The sequence below is a fragment of the Saccopteryx leptura genome, chromosome 6 (genome assembly GCF_036850995.1).
Source record: "Saccopteryx leptura isolate mSacLep1 chromosome 6, mSacLep1_pri_phased_curated, whole genome shotgun sequence".
NCBI classification, from domain to species: domain Eukaryota; kingdom Metazoa; phylum Chordata; class Mammalia; order Chiroptera; family Emballonuridae; genus Saccopteryx; species Saccopteryx leptura.
In genome coordinates this window covers 44,783,612-44,797,793 of record NC_089508.1, presented here as the reverse complement: position 1 = coordinate 44,797,793, position 14,182 = coordinate 44,783,612, and the positions used below count along the sequence as shown (strand labels likewise).

General features: G+C 38.2%; 1 protein-coding gene across 1 annotated transcript in view; it reads right to left on the bottom strand.

Annotated features, from left to right (window-relative positions):
- Positions 1-14,182, bottom strand: part of WDHD1 (WD repeat and HMG-box DNA binding protein 1) — a 62,305-nt gene that overhangs the window by 33,783 nt on the left and 14,340 nt on the right. Inside the window, exons 5-11 of the mRNA XM_066342330.1 lie at positions 11,251-11,402; positions 10,437-10,548; positions 10,213-10,263; positions 8,368-8,463; positions 4,216-4,308; positions 2,904-3,010; positions 1,945-2,086 (exon numbers count right to left, since the gene is read on the bottom strand). Of these exons, the coding sequence (XP_066198427.1) occupies positions 1,945-2,086; positions 2,904-3,010; positions 4,216-4,308; positions 8,368-8,463; positions 10,213-10,263; positions 10,437-10,548; positions 11,251-11,402 (753 nt within the window). The remainder of the gene's footprint in view (positions 1-1,944; positions 2,087-2,903; positions 3,011-4,215; positions 4,309-8,367; positions 8,464-10,212; positions 10,264-10,436; positions 10,549-11,250; positions 11,403-14,182) is intronic.

Below are 14,182 nucleotides of genomic sequence, written 5' to 3'. Positions count from 1 at the left end.
CTTTATTCCTCAAAAGTCATTCTCCAGAAAAGAAGTCACTTACAAGTCCCTAATTATAAAATATTTTCTCATTTACTTTAATTTTGAACAAAATACTAATTAGGTAAGATACTTTTTTTTAAATTCTTATAGAAGTAAAAGGAATAGAACCAACAAAAAAACAAAAGAGGCAAAGAAATTCAAGTAAGTTAGTCATTGATTCCTAGAAATATAAACATACCATTGCATGTACTGAATGTCATTATAAATAGCTTTTAAGATCACTTAAAAAAGTGAAATAGTAAGCAGGTACATTGTAGAGATCACAAATTACTCCTATAGGATGAATGAACACTGTACAAATGTCAAGCCAATAAAAACTTATAGTTTGGTATAAGAAAATCAAATAAATTCAAAAGAGACTAGCACAACCTTTTGGGTCAAAGTACATGATTGTGTTCTGGAAAACAAATGTTTAATAAAATGAGAGGACAAGAAATACTTCTAAATTCACATATTTAATTTAATACAAGTAATGAAAAACTACATGCTATAAGAAGTTATGTAAGTATTTCATCCATAGTTCGAAAAGTTTATGTAGTCAAGTTAGTAAAAAAAAAATTTTGGATTTTTCTTATTGGAAAATAAGGGTTTTTCCCTTACATCTATGGTGAGGCCCATAAAGTGTTAAGTTCTTGTGAGGGCGGCCCTGGCCGGTTGGCTCAGCGGTAGAGCGTCGGCCTAGCGTGTGGAGGACCCGGGTTCGATTCCCGGCCAGGGCACACAGGAGAAGCGCCCATTTGCTTCTCCACCCCTCTGCCGCGCTTTCCTCTCTGTCTCTCTCTTCCCCTCCCGCAGCCAAGGCTCCATTGGAGCAAAGATGGCCCGGGCGCTGGGGATGGCTCTGTGGCCTCTGCCTCAGGCGCTAGAGTGGCTCTGGTCGCAACATGGCGACGCCCAGGATGGGCAGAGCATCGCCCCCTGGTGGGCAGAGCATCACCCCCTGGTGGGCGTGCCGGGTGGATCCCGGTCGGGCGCATGCGGGAGTCTGTCTGACTGTCTCTCCCTGTTTCCAGCTTCAGGGAAAAAAAAAAAAAAAAGAAAAAGTTCTTGTGAGAAAAATTATGTACTGTGATAAATAAAAGAAAAAAGGAGAAAGTGAGCCATTCTGGGTAGTAGATAGATTTTATACGACCTTTGAACTAAAAATGTTTTCTCAATTCATTTTTTGTTTTCATCAATGTGATACATGAATATAAATTAAACAGCATTATAAAAATAAAAAGTCCTCTACACAGCCTCTAATTTTTATCTATAAAACATTTACAGGCACACTGCAATTTATAGTGCTTCCCAGATATCACATTTTTTTACAAATTAAAGGTAAAAACCTTTAATCACCAAAAACATTATGACACATTAAGGCCCAGAAGATGGTTAACATCTTTTAGCAATAAAGTATTAAGTGCAATATGTACATTGTTTTTTAGACATAATGCTTTGCATACTTAACAGACTACAGTATAGTATAAACATAACTTTTAAATGCAGTGGAAGAACCAAAAGATTTTTGTGACTTGTTTTATGTGACATTCGCTTCATTGCAGCAGTCTGGAACTGATCTCGCAATATGTCCGAAGCATGTCTGTATTTAATTAACAATCCCCAGAACACCCGGACAGAAAAAAAAACAACAGTTTTTCACAAAAGGTATCCTTTGGGAAGTCGAAGAATATTAATAGGCATTATTTGGAGGAAAAACAGTTTCTTAGTAAAATGTATTTGGGAAACATTAGGTTAAACAAGTTTAAACAGTTTTTTTTACTATAGGATCATTACCGAGCACCTAACATAGTCACACGAATTGTAATTTTCCAAGAAAGCAATGTAGTTTGTGCTGCTTTCCAAATCCATATACCCACAGAAAGACTTTGAAAAAAATTGTTCTACCATGTTACTCATTACCTTACTGCTTGATGGCTTCCCATCGGGGTAGCAAACATTCTCCAGGAGCCCCAGATTTCCTTCTGCGTCAGTATAAGCTATCCGACCACAAGTAGGATGCCAGGCCAGCCCACAAATTGCATAACCTTTCTCATGTTTCACCCTAAAAATTAAAAAAATAAGTTCTTAAAGTACTGTCAAGAAAAATATAAACTATACATTTCTTTAAAAGGTAAATTTTAGTTAGAAAATGTTAAATGTTAATAACTATAGTATATATGGTGCCAGATTAATACCTGAATTATTGGGGGGATCACTTCATAAATTATATAATTGTGTAACCACTATGCTATAAACCTGAAACTAGTATAAAATAATACTAAATATTGGGGAGGGCAGACTGGGGGGGGGGGGGGGTTGGCCGGCTCAGTGATAGAGCATCGGCCTGGCATATGGATGTCCCGGGTTTGATTCCCAGTCAGGGCACACAGGAGAAGTGACCATCTGCTTCTCCACAACAACTCCCCTTTCTTTCTCTCTCTCTCTTCCTCTCCAGCAGCAGGGCTTGAATGGTTGAGCAAGTTGGCCCCGGGCACTGAAGACTGCTCCATAGCCTCATCTCAAGTGCTAAAATAGCTCAGTCGCCAAGCAACAGAGCAACAGCCCCAGATGCGCAGAGCATCACCAGGTAAGGGGCTTGCTGGGTGGATCCCCAGTTGGGGTGCATGCGAGAGTCTTTCTGCTTCCCCGCTTCTCACTTAAGGAAAAATAAATAAATAATACTAAACGTCAACTGTAATTAAAAAATAAAATGGTCAAACCAACCAAACAATCAATAAAAAAGTTACATGACTTTTGACACACCAATAGGTTTTCGTTTGCATTTTGACAATCTAATAATTACAAATTTGAAATGTCTCATAAGACAAACAAAAGTCTAACTGAAATAAGAAAGAGGCAAAAGACATATTGAATCATACCTTTCCATGCAATCTCTGGTTTCCACATTCCAAACTATAATTAAACCATTAATACTCCCTGCAGCTAAATATTGCCCACAAGGAGACCATGTTACTATATTGAGAGTCTATAAAGAAAAACAAATAACAATTTTTTATGATTTAAAACTAAACACTCATCTTACCAAATTCAAATTTTTATAACCTTATTCAATATATTCCATGTAACTTCTAATTAGATTATATAAATAAAAAGAGAAAGTTTGCTTACTTTGTTCTCTTTGAATAATTTTCATTTATCACGAGCAGCTATTAATTTATCATGAGAAAATTATACTAGTACACTTTTAAAAGAAAAATCTAATAAAATGTTATTATCCTGGAAAGATATAACACAAGGTATTCCTCTTAGCAGTTACCATCAAGATAAAGAGAATTAGTAAGTGAAGTCAACCTTAGTAAGCACCAATGCTCACCTACTAGGCCTCTGTTTCCTTAGCTGCAAAATAGGTGTTGTGTGAGAGGGTGAGAATATAGACCAACAACTCTTTCTACTCTATAATTCCAGAGCCTATGATCGCAAGTCTCAGTAAAACTCATTTAAAAATAAAGGTCAAGCCTCTCGACCTGACCAGGTGGTGGCGCAGTAGATAGAGCGTCCGACTGGGACACGGAGGACCCAGGTTCAAAACCCCCAGGTTGCCAGCTTGAGCGCGGGCTCATCTGGTTGGAGCATGGGCTCACCAGCTTAAGCACGGAGTTGCTGGCTTGAGCATGGGATCATAGACATAAGCTCATGGTCGCTGGCTTGAGCCCAAAGGTCACTGGCTTGAAGCCCAAAGTCACTGGCCTGAGCAAGGGATCACTTGCTCTGCTGTAGCCCCCCAGTCAAGGCACATTTGAGAAAGCAATCAATGAACAACTAAGGTGCTACAACAAAGAATTGATACTTCTCATCTCTCTCCCTTCCTGCCCATCTGTCTCCATTAGTCCCTCTCTCTGTCTGTCAATTAATTAATTAATTAATGAAAGGTTGATTACTGAGAATGTGAGGATAACTTGTTCTAACATTATGCTAGGGTTAAATTTGACTTCTTACAAATTAAAAGATTTTGTTATCAAATTTGACAAAGAAGAAGAGTCAGGACCTAGCAAAGTCCTACCTACTGTCCAGTTATGGCTAACTGAAGAAAGGAAGAAGGTGGAATGCAGACACATGTACAACAGTCTAGAGTTCTCCATTTTTAACAATACTTAACTGCAACTGTATTTAGGCCAAGTATTCACTGAATATTCCCTTTAGCCTACTGAAAGTGTCACTTACAAAACCTACCTGAGATATGAAATTATCTGAAAGATCAAACTGATTACTCCAAGTTTCTCTTCTATATAGCTTAACAGATTTTTCCACAGGAATTGCTAGTAACTATTAGAAAAGATGAACAGGTTAAACATTACATTAAGTTAAATTTGAAGAGAAAGAAGGCAGAAAATTCATCTAAACAAGTTTATAAAACATATGTGTATTGTAACTGGCAACTAAAACAAAACCCAGAAAATTACTTAAAATTCTGACAAGCAAAGAACAGGTGATGGTCACTCTACTGCTTATATTGAAAAACAGAGTACTTGTATTTACTAGTATTTTTAATACTATTTCTTAATGTATCTTAGCCTTTCGAATCAAAAAATTCATCTAATTTATTGGAAGAAAAAAACAGAGACAGAATACTTTGAAAATCTTAAAAACAGAAAATTTATCTTCCTATATATTCTTCCAAATAGACTAGTAGAAAAAATAAAAATGGTATATTCTTCCATGCTTGTCAAAAAAAGTATTATTTACAAACAGGAAACTTAATTTTATTAATTTTAAATTAATTGGATTAATGTTTTGTAAGCAAAGAAAAAATGCATAGTGGATTTCCCAACTATTTATTATCTTAACACAGAATGTGCACTCTTAAAAGTTCACGACACAAGAGGGAATATATTGAAAAGCAAGTCCCCCTCTCATACCTAAATTCGGTTTCTACTTCCCGAGGGCAAATATAAGCATAAGCTATACAAGAATGTTTATGTACATATATTCAAGTATACACACAATAAACAGATGCATTTCTCTAAACCTACTGTTCTACAGCTTAATGTTTTTTACTTACCATAATGTCACTGAAGATTATTCCATGTGAGGACATACAGATATACCTCATTCTGACAGATGCTGAATATTTCACTTTCAGGAATACCACAATTTATTTAGCTAATCTCCTATTAATGAACATTTTGAATATTTTCAATCTTTTGATCCTATAAACAATGGTGCAACATTTTTGTTATATGTACCCTGTAGTGCATATGCATAAAGAAGCTTATAGAATATAAGCCTAGAAGTTGTAATGTTGGTCTTTAATTCTGATAAAAATCAACCACATTCTCTTCCACATAGTATATAATCAAACCTTTGATCTTTGACCATCTGACAAATGAAAAACAGACTATCACTGTAGCTTCAATTTGTATTTTTTTAATATGAAAGGCTGCATATATTTTCACATATTAAAGGCCACCTGTAAGCCCTGGCTCGGTAGCTCAGTTGGTTAGAGCATCATCCCAATACACCAAGGTTGTGGGTTTGATCCCCAATCAGGGCACATACAAGAATCAGCCAATGAATGCATAAATAAGTGGAACAACATACGGATGTCTCTCTAAAAATCAATAAATTTTAAAAAGTATTTAAAAAAACATCTGTCTTATCTTTTTCTGTACACTACCTGCTCATGTCCTTGTCTACCTTTCATTTTCTTCTTTCTGAAGACCTAATTAGCTTTATCAAGCAATCCATAAATCTCAAGACTTGGGCAGCAACAACTAGGAGGGTACTCCTCCCATCTTTCTATTTGGATCCTATTGATTTATAAGAACTCTTTGTATATTAGTGAAATTAGCTTTGTCATATTGTTTCAAACTTTCCCCTGCAGTTTGTTATTGGTCTTTTAACTCTGAAAAATTTTATCCGACAAAAATACTTACTTTTTATATCATTAAATGTTAATCTTTTCTGAAATATTTCACACATACAGAAAAGTTGAAAGAATACAACAGATTCACCATGTGGTAGGACGCCTCCAAGTTGGTCCTCAATGACTCTCACTTGCTGGTTTATGCCCTTTGCCAATACAGTTACTAAATCTCCTTTTCTCTACCTTTACCATACACTAAATTGCCATATATATTGGATCCATTTCTCTGTTTAGTAGTTATCTGTTTATTCATGAGTCAGTAGCAAACTTTTAATTTTCATAACATCATAATATGTTATATCCTTACTGGATTAGACTTTGTTCCTGTTCTTTTTTAAGACTTTACTTTTCCATATGGACTTTCGAATCATATTATCTGATTTCCCCAAACATCTTACTGATATTCTATATTTGAATGTTGTCCATATTACAGAAACATTAAGGGAATATCTAAATATTTACATCAAAAATTTCCTTTTTGGCCCTGGCCGGTTGGCTCAGTGGTAGAGCATCGGCCTGGTGTGCAAGAGTGTCGGGTTCGATTCCCAGCCAGGGCACACAGGAGAAGCGCCCATCTGCTTCTCCACCCCTCCCCCTCTCCTTCCTCTCTGTCTCTCTCTTCCCCTCCCACAGCCAAGGCTCCACTGGAGCAAAGTTGGCCCGGGCGCTGAGGATGGATGGCTCTATGGCCTCTGCCTCAGGTTCTAGAATGGCTCTGGTTGCAACAGAGCAACGCCCCAGATGGGCAGAGCATCGCCCCCTGGTGGGCGTGCTGGGTGGATCCCTGTCGAGCGCATGAGGGAGTCTGTCTGACTGCCTCCCGGTTTCCAACTTCAGAAAAATACAAAAAATAAAAAATAAATTAAAAAAAATTTTCCTTTTTGCCTGGCCTGTAGTGTTGCAGTAGGTAAAGTGTCAACCAACAACACTAAGGACGTTGGTCTGAAACCTGGTCAAGGCACATACAACAAGCAAGCAATGAACAACTAAAGTGAAGCAACTATGAATTGATATTTCTTGCTCTACACCTCTTCTCTCTGTAAAATCAATAAATAAAATCTTTAGGCCCTGGCCAGTTGGCTCAGTGGAAGAGCGTCGGCCTGGCGTGCGGAAGTCCCGGGTTCGATTCCCGGCCAGGGCACACAGGAGAGGCACCCATCTGCTTCTCCACACCTCCCCCTCTCCTTCCTCTCTCTTTCTTCCCCTCCCGCAGCCGGGGCTCCACTGGAGCAAAAGATGGCTCCTTGGCTTCTGCCCCAGGCACTAGAGTGGCTCTGGTCGCGACAGAGCGACGCACCGGATGGGCAGAGCATCGCCCCCTGGTGGGCATGCCGGGTGGACGCATGCAGGAGTCTGTCTGACTGCCTCCCCGTTTCCAGCTTCAGAAAAATACAATAAATAAATAAATAAATAAATAAATAAAATCTTTAAAAAATTTTTTCTTTTTAAGAATAGGATATAATTTTCTATTTAACAAATCTTCAACTCTTGCTAGCACGTTAAAGTTCTCTTCATCCAGAGCTTTTCTATTTCTTACTAAATTATCCTTATTTTATCTATTTTATATATATATTTTAAAAAATAAGTGTGTTGCCTGACCAGGGGGTGGCGCAGTGGATAGAGAGTCAGATTGGGATGCAGAGGACCCAGGTTCAAGACCCAGAGGTCGCCAGCTTGAGCGTGGGCTCCTCTGGTTAGAGCGAGGCTCACCAGCTTGGACCCAAGGTCACTGGTTTGAGCATGGGGTTACTTGGTCTGCTGTAGTCCCAAGGTCAAGGCATATATGAGAAAGCAATCAATGAACTAAGGTGTCACAACGAAAAACTAATGATTGATGCTTCTCATCTCTCTCCGTTCCTGTCTGTCTATCCCTATCTATCCTCTCTCTGAGATACACTCTCTGTTTTAAAAAAAAGAAAAAAAAGAGTGTTTTCTTCTTCCACAATGGCTGTCTCTAAATGGCTGTTGTTTATACATAAATTATTGGTTTTGAATATTAATTTGTTTACACCTACCTTACTCAATTATTTTTATTAATATTTTCCTCCGGTTCATTTTCTTGGAATTTCCTTATATACAAGCATTTCAATTTACAGAAAAGCAATCTTCTTCCTCCAGTCAAACTTATGTCTTTCTAGTGTCTAACTGTATCTGCTAGTACACCTCCAAAATGTCAAATAGAGGTGATAGTGTGTACATAGCAAGACTATTTCCAGAGTCCTTCTATTAAACATGAATGTAAAAAATATAAAAAAATTAATTCAATCATGCAAAGTGTACACTTTAAAGTTGAAATGTTTTTTAAAAAGGTTGGAATGTTTCTTAAAGTGTTTCAATATTAATTAGTTGGCCAGGGGCTCAAAAAAAAAGGTTATAATTTTCAAATTATTCTTACATTAAAAGTTGATAAAAACAAAAACAAATAATTTTTAAAGGGTTGAAAAATAAGATTTACTTACCTTCCCACTTTTTGGCTGCCAAGCAAGTCTGCAGATTGATTTTGCATTTACCACATCATTCGATTTTTGTAGCAATGGCCAACTAACAGCACATGTCTGATTAAAATAAAAATTATTTCTCTTTATAAAAATTCTCCACAAGAGATATTCAGAACTGAATGTATTTAATAGGTGTATTCTTTAAATTTATATATAGCTCAAAAATGGCAACTTAATTCACTTTAATCTAATTATGACACTGTTTGATTTATCTAAATTAAAGTACTTCAGACATACAAAGAACAAAAATCTTTCTTTTCTAAAGAGCAAAATTCTTAAATAATTAAAAGAAACATTTTCTATGTAGAATAAGTAGACACTATACTCACTGAATAAACATACATACACACACACCAAAAAAACCCCAATACATTAAAATCTTTAAGTATCTACAATAATAAACTTTAGAGATTTACTATAAAATGTTACGATGTCAAAGTCAACCCTTCCAAACAGTTCAACAATTTGAGAAAGAAACTGTGGCTATCTAGGCATATTGGTGGGGGATATTTTTCTCATCAGTCATATATCTACAAATGCCAAAGCCTCTCTAATTGCCTCAGGAAGAATTAACTGTCTCCTCTGCCAATGTAGGAGAGCACTTTCTTCATACCTCCTTTAAAACTTTTACCAAGAATAGATAAAGGGAAAAAAAACCCACAAGCAAAATATTTTTTTTTTTTGTATTTTTCTGAAGTTGGAAACAGGGAGACAGTCAGACAGACTCCTGCATGCGCCCAACCGGGATCCACCCGGCACGCCCACCAGGGAGCGATGCTCTGCCCATCTGGGGCGTCACTCTGTTGCATCCAGAGCCATCCTCAGCGCCCGGGCCACCAACTTTGCTCCAATGGAGCCTTGGCTGTGGGAGGGGAAGAGAGAGACAGAGAGGAAGGAGAGGTGGAGGGGTGGAGAAGCAGATGGGCACTTCTCCTGTGTGCCCTGAACGGAAATCGAACCCAGGACTCCTACACGCCAGGCCGACACTCTACCACTGAGCCACACGGCCAGGGCCACAAGCAAAATATTTTTAAAAAAGGACTTTTTTCAAGCTGAGTTAGAATAGTTGTTATGTGCCCTGGTTGGCTGGCTCAGTGGCAGAGCATCAGCCTGGTGTGTGGATGTCCCAGTTCAATTCCCAGTCAGGGCACACAGGAGAAGTGACCATCTGCTTCTCCACCCACTCCCTCTCCCTTCTCTCTCTCTCTCTGTTCTCCTCTAGCAGCCAGGTCTCAATTGTTTTGAGCGCATCAGCCCTGGGTGTAGAGGATAGCTCCATGAAACCTCCATTTTAGGCACTAAAAATAGCTCAGTTGCAAGCATGGCTCCAAATGGGCAAAGCATTGGCCCCAGATGGGGGTCGCCAGATGGATCCTGGTTGGACCACATGCAGGAGTCCATCTGCCCTCCTCTCACTTGAAAAAAAGAATAGTTATGTGACTCTCCAAATCAATGTGGTCCATTTTTTATTTTATTTTTGTATCTCCAACATCTAGGACCTAGCAGATGGTAGGGAGCTTGTAAATAAACAATAATTGAATTTCCCTCATTGATTTAGAAGACCTAAAAATGACATACAAATCTATATTTCCCTTGTGATTGAGTAAAAAAGCAATTAGTCTTCAACATATTTACTTTGGCATTAGATGATTAAGAATTTGATCACAAAAACCATATTTAATGCTACTCAAAAGAAACTATAAAGAAAAAGTATTGATATTATTAATTTGACCAAATAATATGATATAACACTCAATATATTACAGAAATGGGTTAAAAGTTTTCAATTCAAATTGATTAGTTTACCTGATCTGAAATTTGCCACACTCTGACAGATCCATCACAACTAGCTGATGCCTGCAGGAATACAACAATACATTTCTCAACAGTTATAACCACAATACTATACAGAAACTGGTCCAATTAAGAAATCAAAGTGTGAAATTTATCAACTGTGTGAAAATTTCTGCTAATTCTCCTACAATTTTAAACAATCAAAAAGCGAAAAAGAGAGCAGGAAAAAGTATTACCAGAAAGATGTCCTTCGGATCAAAGGAAAGACTTAAAACAGGGGCATCATGTCCTCGAAATGTTTTCTGTTGGCTGCAATCCATCACATCCACAACTTTGACTAGAAAGTCACTATTAACAATAAGAGTAATGTACATGAATAAACGCCAATACAAGAAAGATTCTCTTAAAAGCTATGACCCAAATATTTTAAAATCACAAGAATGCCATAATTTCTTTATAGCAACTTGTGACAATGACAGCCAAATTTAATGAACTGACCTTTTAGTTTTGCTCTATAAAGATGCTAAAAACAAAAGTCAAGATTTCCCTTTATGTTAAAATACAAACACTTCCTAAGTGGCTCCCAGAGTTACATTTTAGGCTTCTGTTATTTGCTTATCTAACTAACTACAATCCTAACCATTGTTAGAAGGACTATATCTTTTACTCCACCTCTAAAACTCACCAATTACATTTTTTCCGTAACAAATAACCACCAAGGGAAACCACAAAAATCCTGACCGTACAGGCTGTTCTACCTGAAATATTTTTTAAATTTTGTATCAAACTATCATCTTTCCTCAATCTTTTTCATTTGATAAATAGACTGTCTGCAAAGCAATATATATATATATAATTTATTATTTATTATATATATATATCTCAGTTTACAAGAAGCACAAGTTTATCCCCCAAAACTTTACTAGTTAAAGATTTTAATACAAAAATTAAGTGAACAAAAACATTAAGTCCTGAAAACATTACCCTGGAAGCAATAAATGAGGTCATTCTGTTCTACCATTATTTCCTTTTCTGATATCAAAGCCTTACCCAGATCCAGCAGCGATTTTTGCACCATCACTATTAAAGACCACATGGTTTGCATTTGTGGTGAAGCGAGTCAGTATGCCATCTGGATCTCCTTCAGGAAATGTGTAAACTTGAACAGTATTGTTAGATGCAGCAGTGACCAATTTTCCATTCTACAAGGAAAATAAAGGTAGGAAATATTGTCAAGACAAGTCTAAATTGATTGGGAACCTCTCCATAGTTAAACATCTTTGAAAAAAAACACTGATAAATGTAGTTCATGTCAAGAGAAAAATTATCACTGTATAACTTTCCTCAAATGTACATTAGTAAGAAATATTTATTTGCTACCTTTAGAAAATTTAATTCCCCCTTGACTAGCCAAAAATATTTAATGAGTACCTTTTTGGATTTCCAAGTGTCATGAAAAAAAAAAAATGATACAGGAGAGCTTTTCAGAGAAAACTCAGTGAGGGACGAGCACATCAGAAAGCATAACCACAGCCTGACCACGAGGGTAGTGCAATGGATAGAGCATCAGCCTGGGACGTTGAGGTCCCAGGTTCAAAACCCTGAAATCCCTGGCTTGAGCACAGGCTCACCAGCTTGAGCATGAGATCATAGACAAGACCCCATTGTCACTGGCTTGAGCAAGGGGTCACTGTCTTGGGTGGAGTCCCCAGTCAAGACCTATATGGGAAAGCAATCAATGAACAACTAAGGTACCACAACTATGAGTTGATGTGCCTCATCTCCCTCTCTTCTCTGTTTCTGTCGGTCTCACTATATAAGAAGGAAAAGAAAAAGCACAGCCCACAATGGCCTCACTACAGTTTCCAAAACAAAATCACAGTACGTACTACATGTCTTACTGGAATAGAATAAAACCTAAATGCACAACTCAGTGTGCTTTCTTAAAAACACTAAATAAACAAAAAGTTTCATGCTTTGAAATGATTGCTTTGCAGAGCTTTTAGCTAAGAATCATAAAAGGTCATGGATCTGTACCCTTCCAAGAGATTAAATCTCAACATACTAAATCAGGCCCTGGCAGGTTGGCTCAGTGGTAGAGGGTCATCCTAGGTTTGATTCCCAGTCAGGGCACACAGAAGAAGCAACCATCTACTTATTCACCCCTCTCTCTCTCTCCTCTCCCTCTATCTACCTTACCCTCTTGCAGCCATGGCTCTGTTGGAGCAAGTTGGCCCTGGGCACAGAGGATAGCTCCATGGCCTTGCCTCAGGCACTAAAAACAGCTCAGTCGCCAAGCAATGGAGCAACAGCCCCAGATGGGCAGAGTATTGCTCAGTAGGGGGCTTGCCAGGTGGATCCCAGTTGGGGGCACATGCAGGAATCTGTTTCTCTGCCTCCCTGCTACTCACTTAAGAAAAAAACAACAACTAAATCATAGCCTACTAACCCCATACAAGCTCTGATAAATCATAAGGTCAATTTATTCATTTAGACTGAATGATAAATGCCAAGAGAAACAAATGATTAAATTTTGTTAATCATATAGCAATAAAGCTCAGCCATATTTGCACATTTAGGACCCTTAGCCTACCTATAGCACCTGCTTCCACTCCACTGCAAAGAGAACTTCATAACAATAACAAGTTATCACATAGCAAAACTTGGGAGAAAACATATATCTGTTTGAATAATAGTAAAGACAATTCGAACCTAAATTGTAATATATATTATCAAGTTCAATTAATAGAAGACTGGTAAAAAGTACTATTTATGTCTATACTATAAGTCTTTAAACAATTCATAAACTAAACATATAAGGTTGAAGCGAAACTGACAATAATTTAAGTAAAAACAAGAAAAGAATCAACAAAAACTAACCAATTCAAGATAATACTGATGATGTTCAGAGTTCTTTGGCAAAATTGTAGATACACCAACTACTCACATGTGCATACCTACAGGAATGTTGCAACCTGGCTATGCTTTTCTTGAAGACATTTTTCTTAGCAGAATATTAAACTAAGCATCCTTAGCTCTATTAAAGAATTTTGGTAAAACATAAACAAAACTAAACCAAAAATAAGAATTTTGGTGCTTGACCAGGTGGTGGCGCAGTGGATACAGCGTCGGACTGGGATGCGGAAGACCCAGGTTCGAGACCCCAAGGTCACCAGCTTGAGCGAGGGCTCATCTGGTTTGAGCAAAAGCTCACCAGCTTGAGCCCAAGGTCGCTGGCTCGAGCAAGGGGTTACTCGGTCTGCTGAAAGCCCGCGGTCAAGGCACATATGCGAAAGCAATCAATGAACAACTAAGGTGCCACAATGAAAAACTGATGATTGATGCTTCTCATCTCTCTCCGTTCCTGTCTGTCTGTCCCTGTCTATCCCTCTCTGTCTCTGTAAAAAAAAAAACAACAAACATACACAAACAGGAGTGTTTTTCCTTTATAGATACTTCAAGCCTTCACTAATGCTGGAATTAACAATATTTTTCATCCTTGCCAATCTTTGAGGAAAAAAAATCCAACTGTTTTTTTTTTTTAATTTTTTTTTTCTTTTTTGTATTTCTCTGAAGTTGGAAACTGGGAGGCAGTCAGACAGACTCCCACATGCGCCCAACTGGGATCCACCCGGCACGCCCACAAGGGGGCAATGCTCTTCCCATCTGGGGCGTTGCTCTGCCGCAATCAGAGCCATTCTAGCGCCTGAGGCAGAGGCCACAGAGTCATCCTCAGCACCCGGGCAAACGCTGCTCCAATGGAGCCTTGGCTGCGGGAGGGGAAGAGAGAGACAGAGAGGAAGGAGAGGGGGAAGGGTGGAGAAGCAGATGGGCGCTTCTCCTGTGTGCCCTGGCCGGGAATCGAACCCGGGACTCCTGCACGTCAGGCCGACACTCTACCACTGAACCAACAGGCCAGGGCAAAAAATCCAATTGTTTAACTTGCATTTCTTTGCTGATTAGTAAAATTCAGCTTGATTTA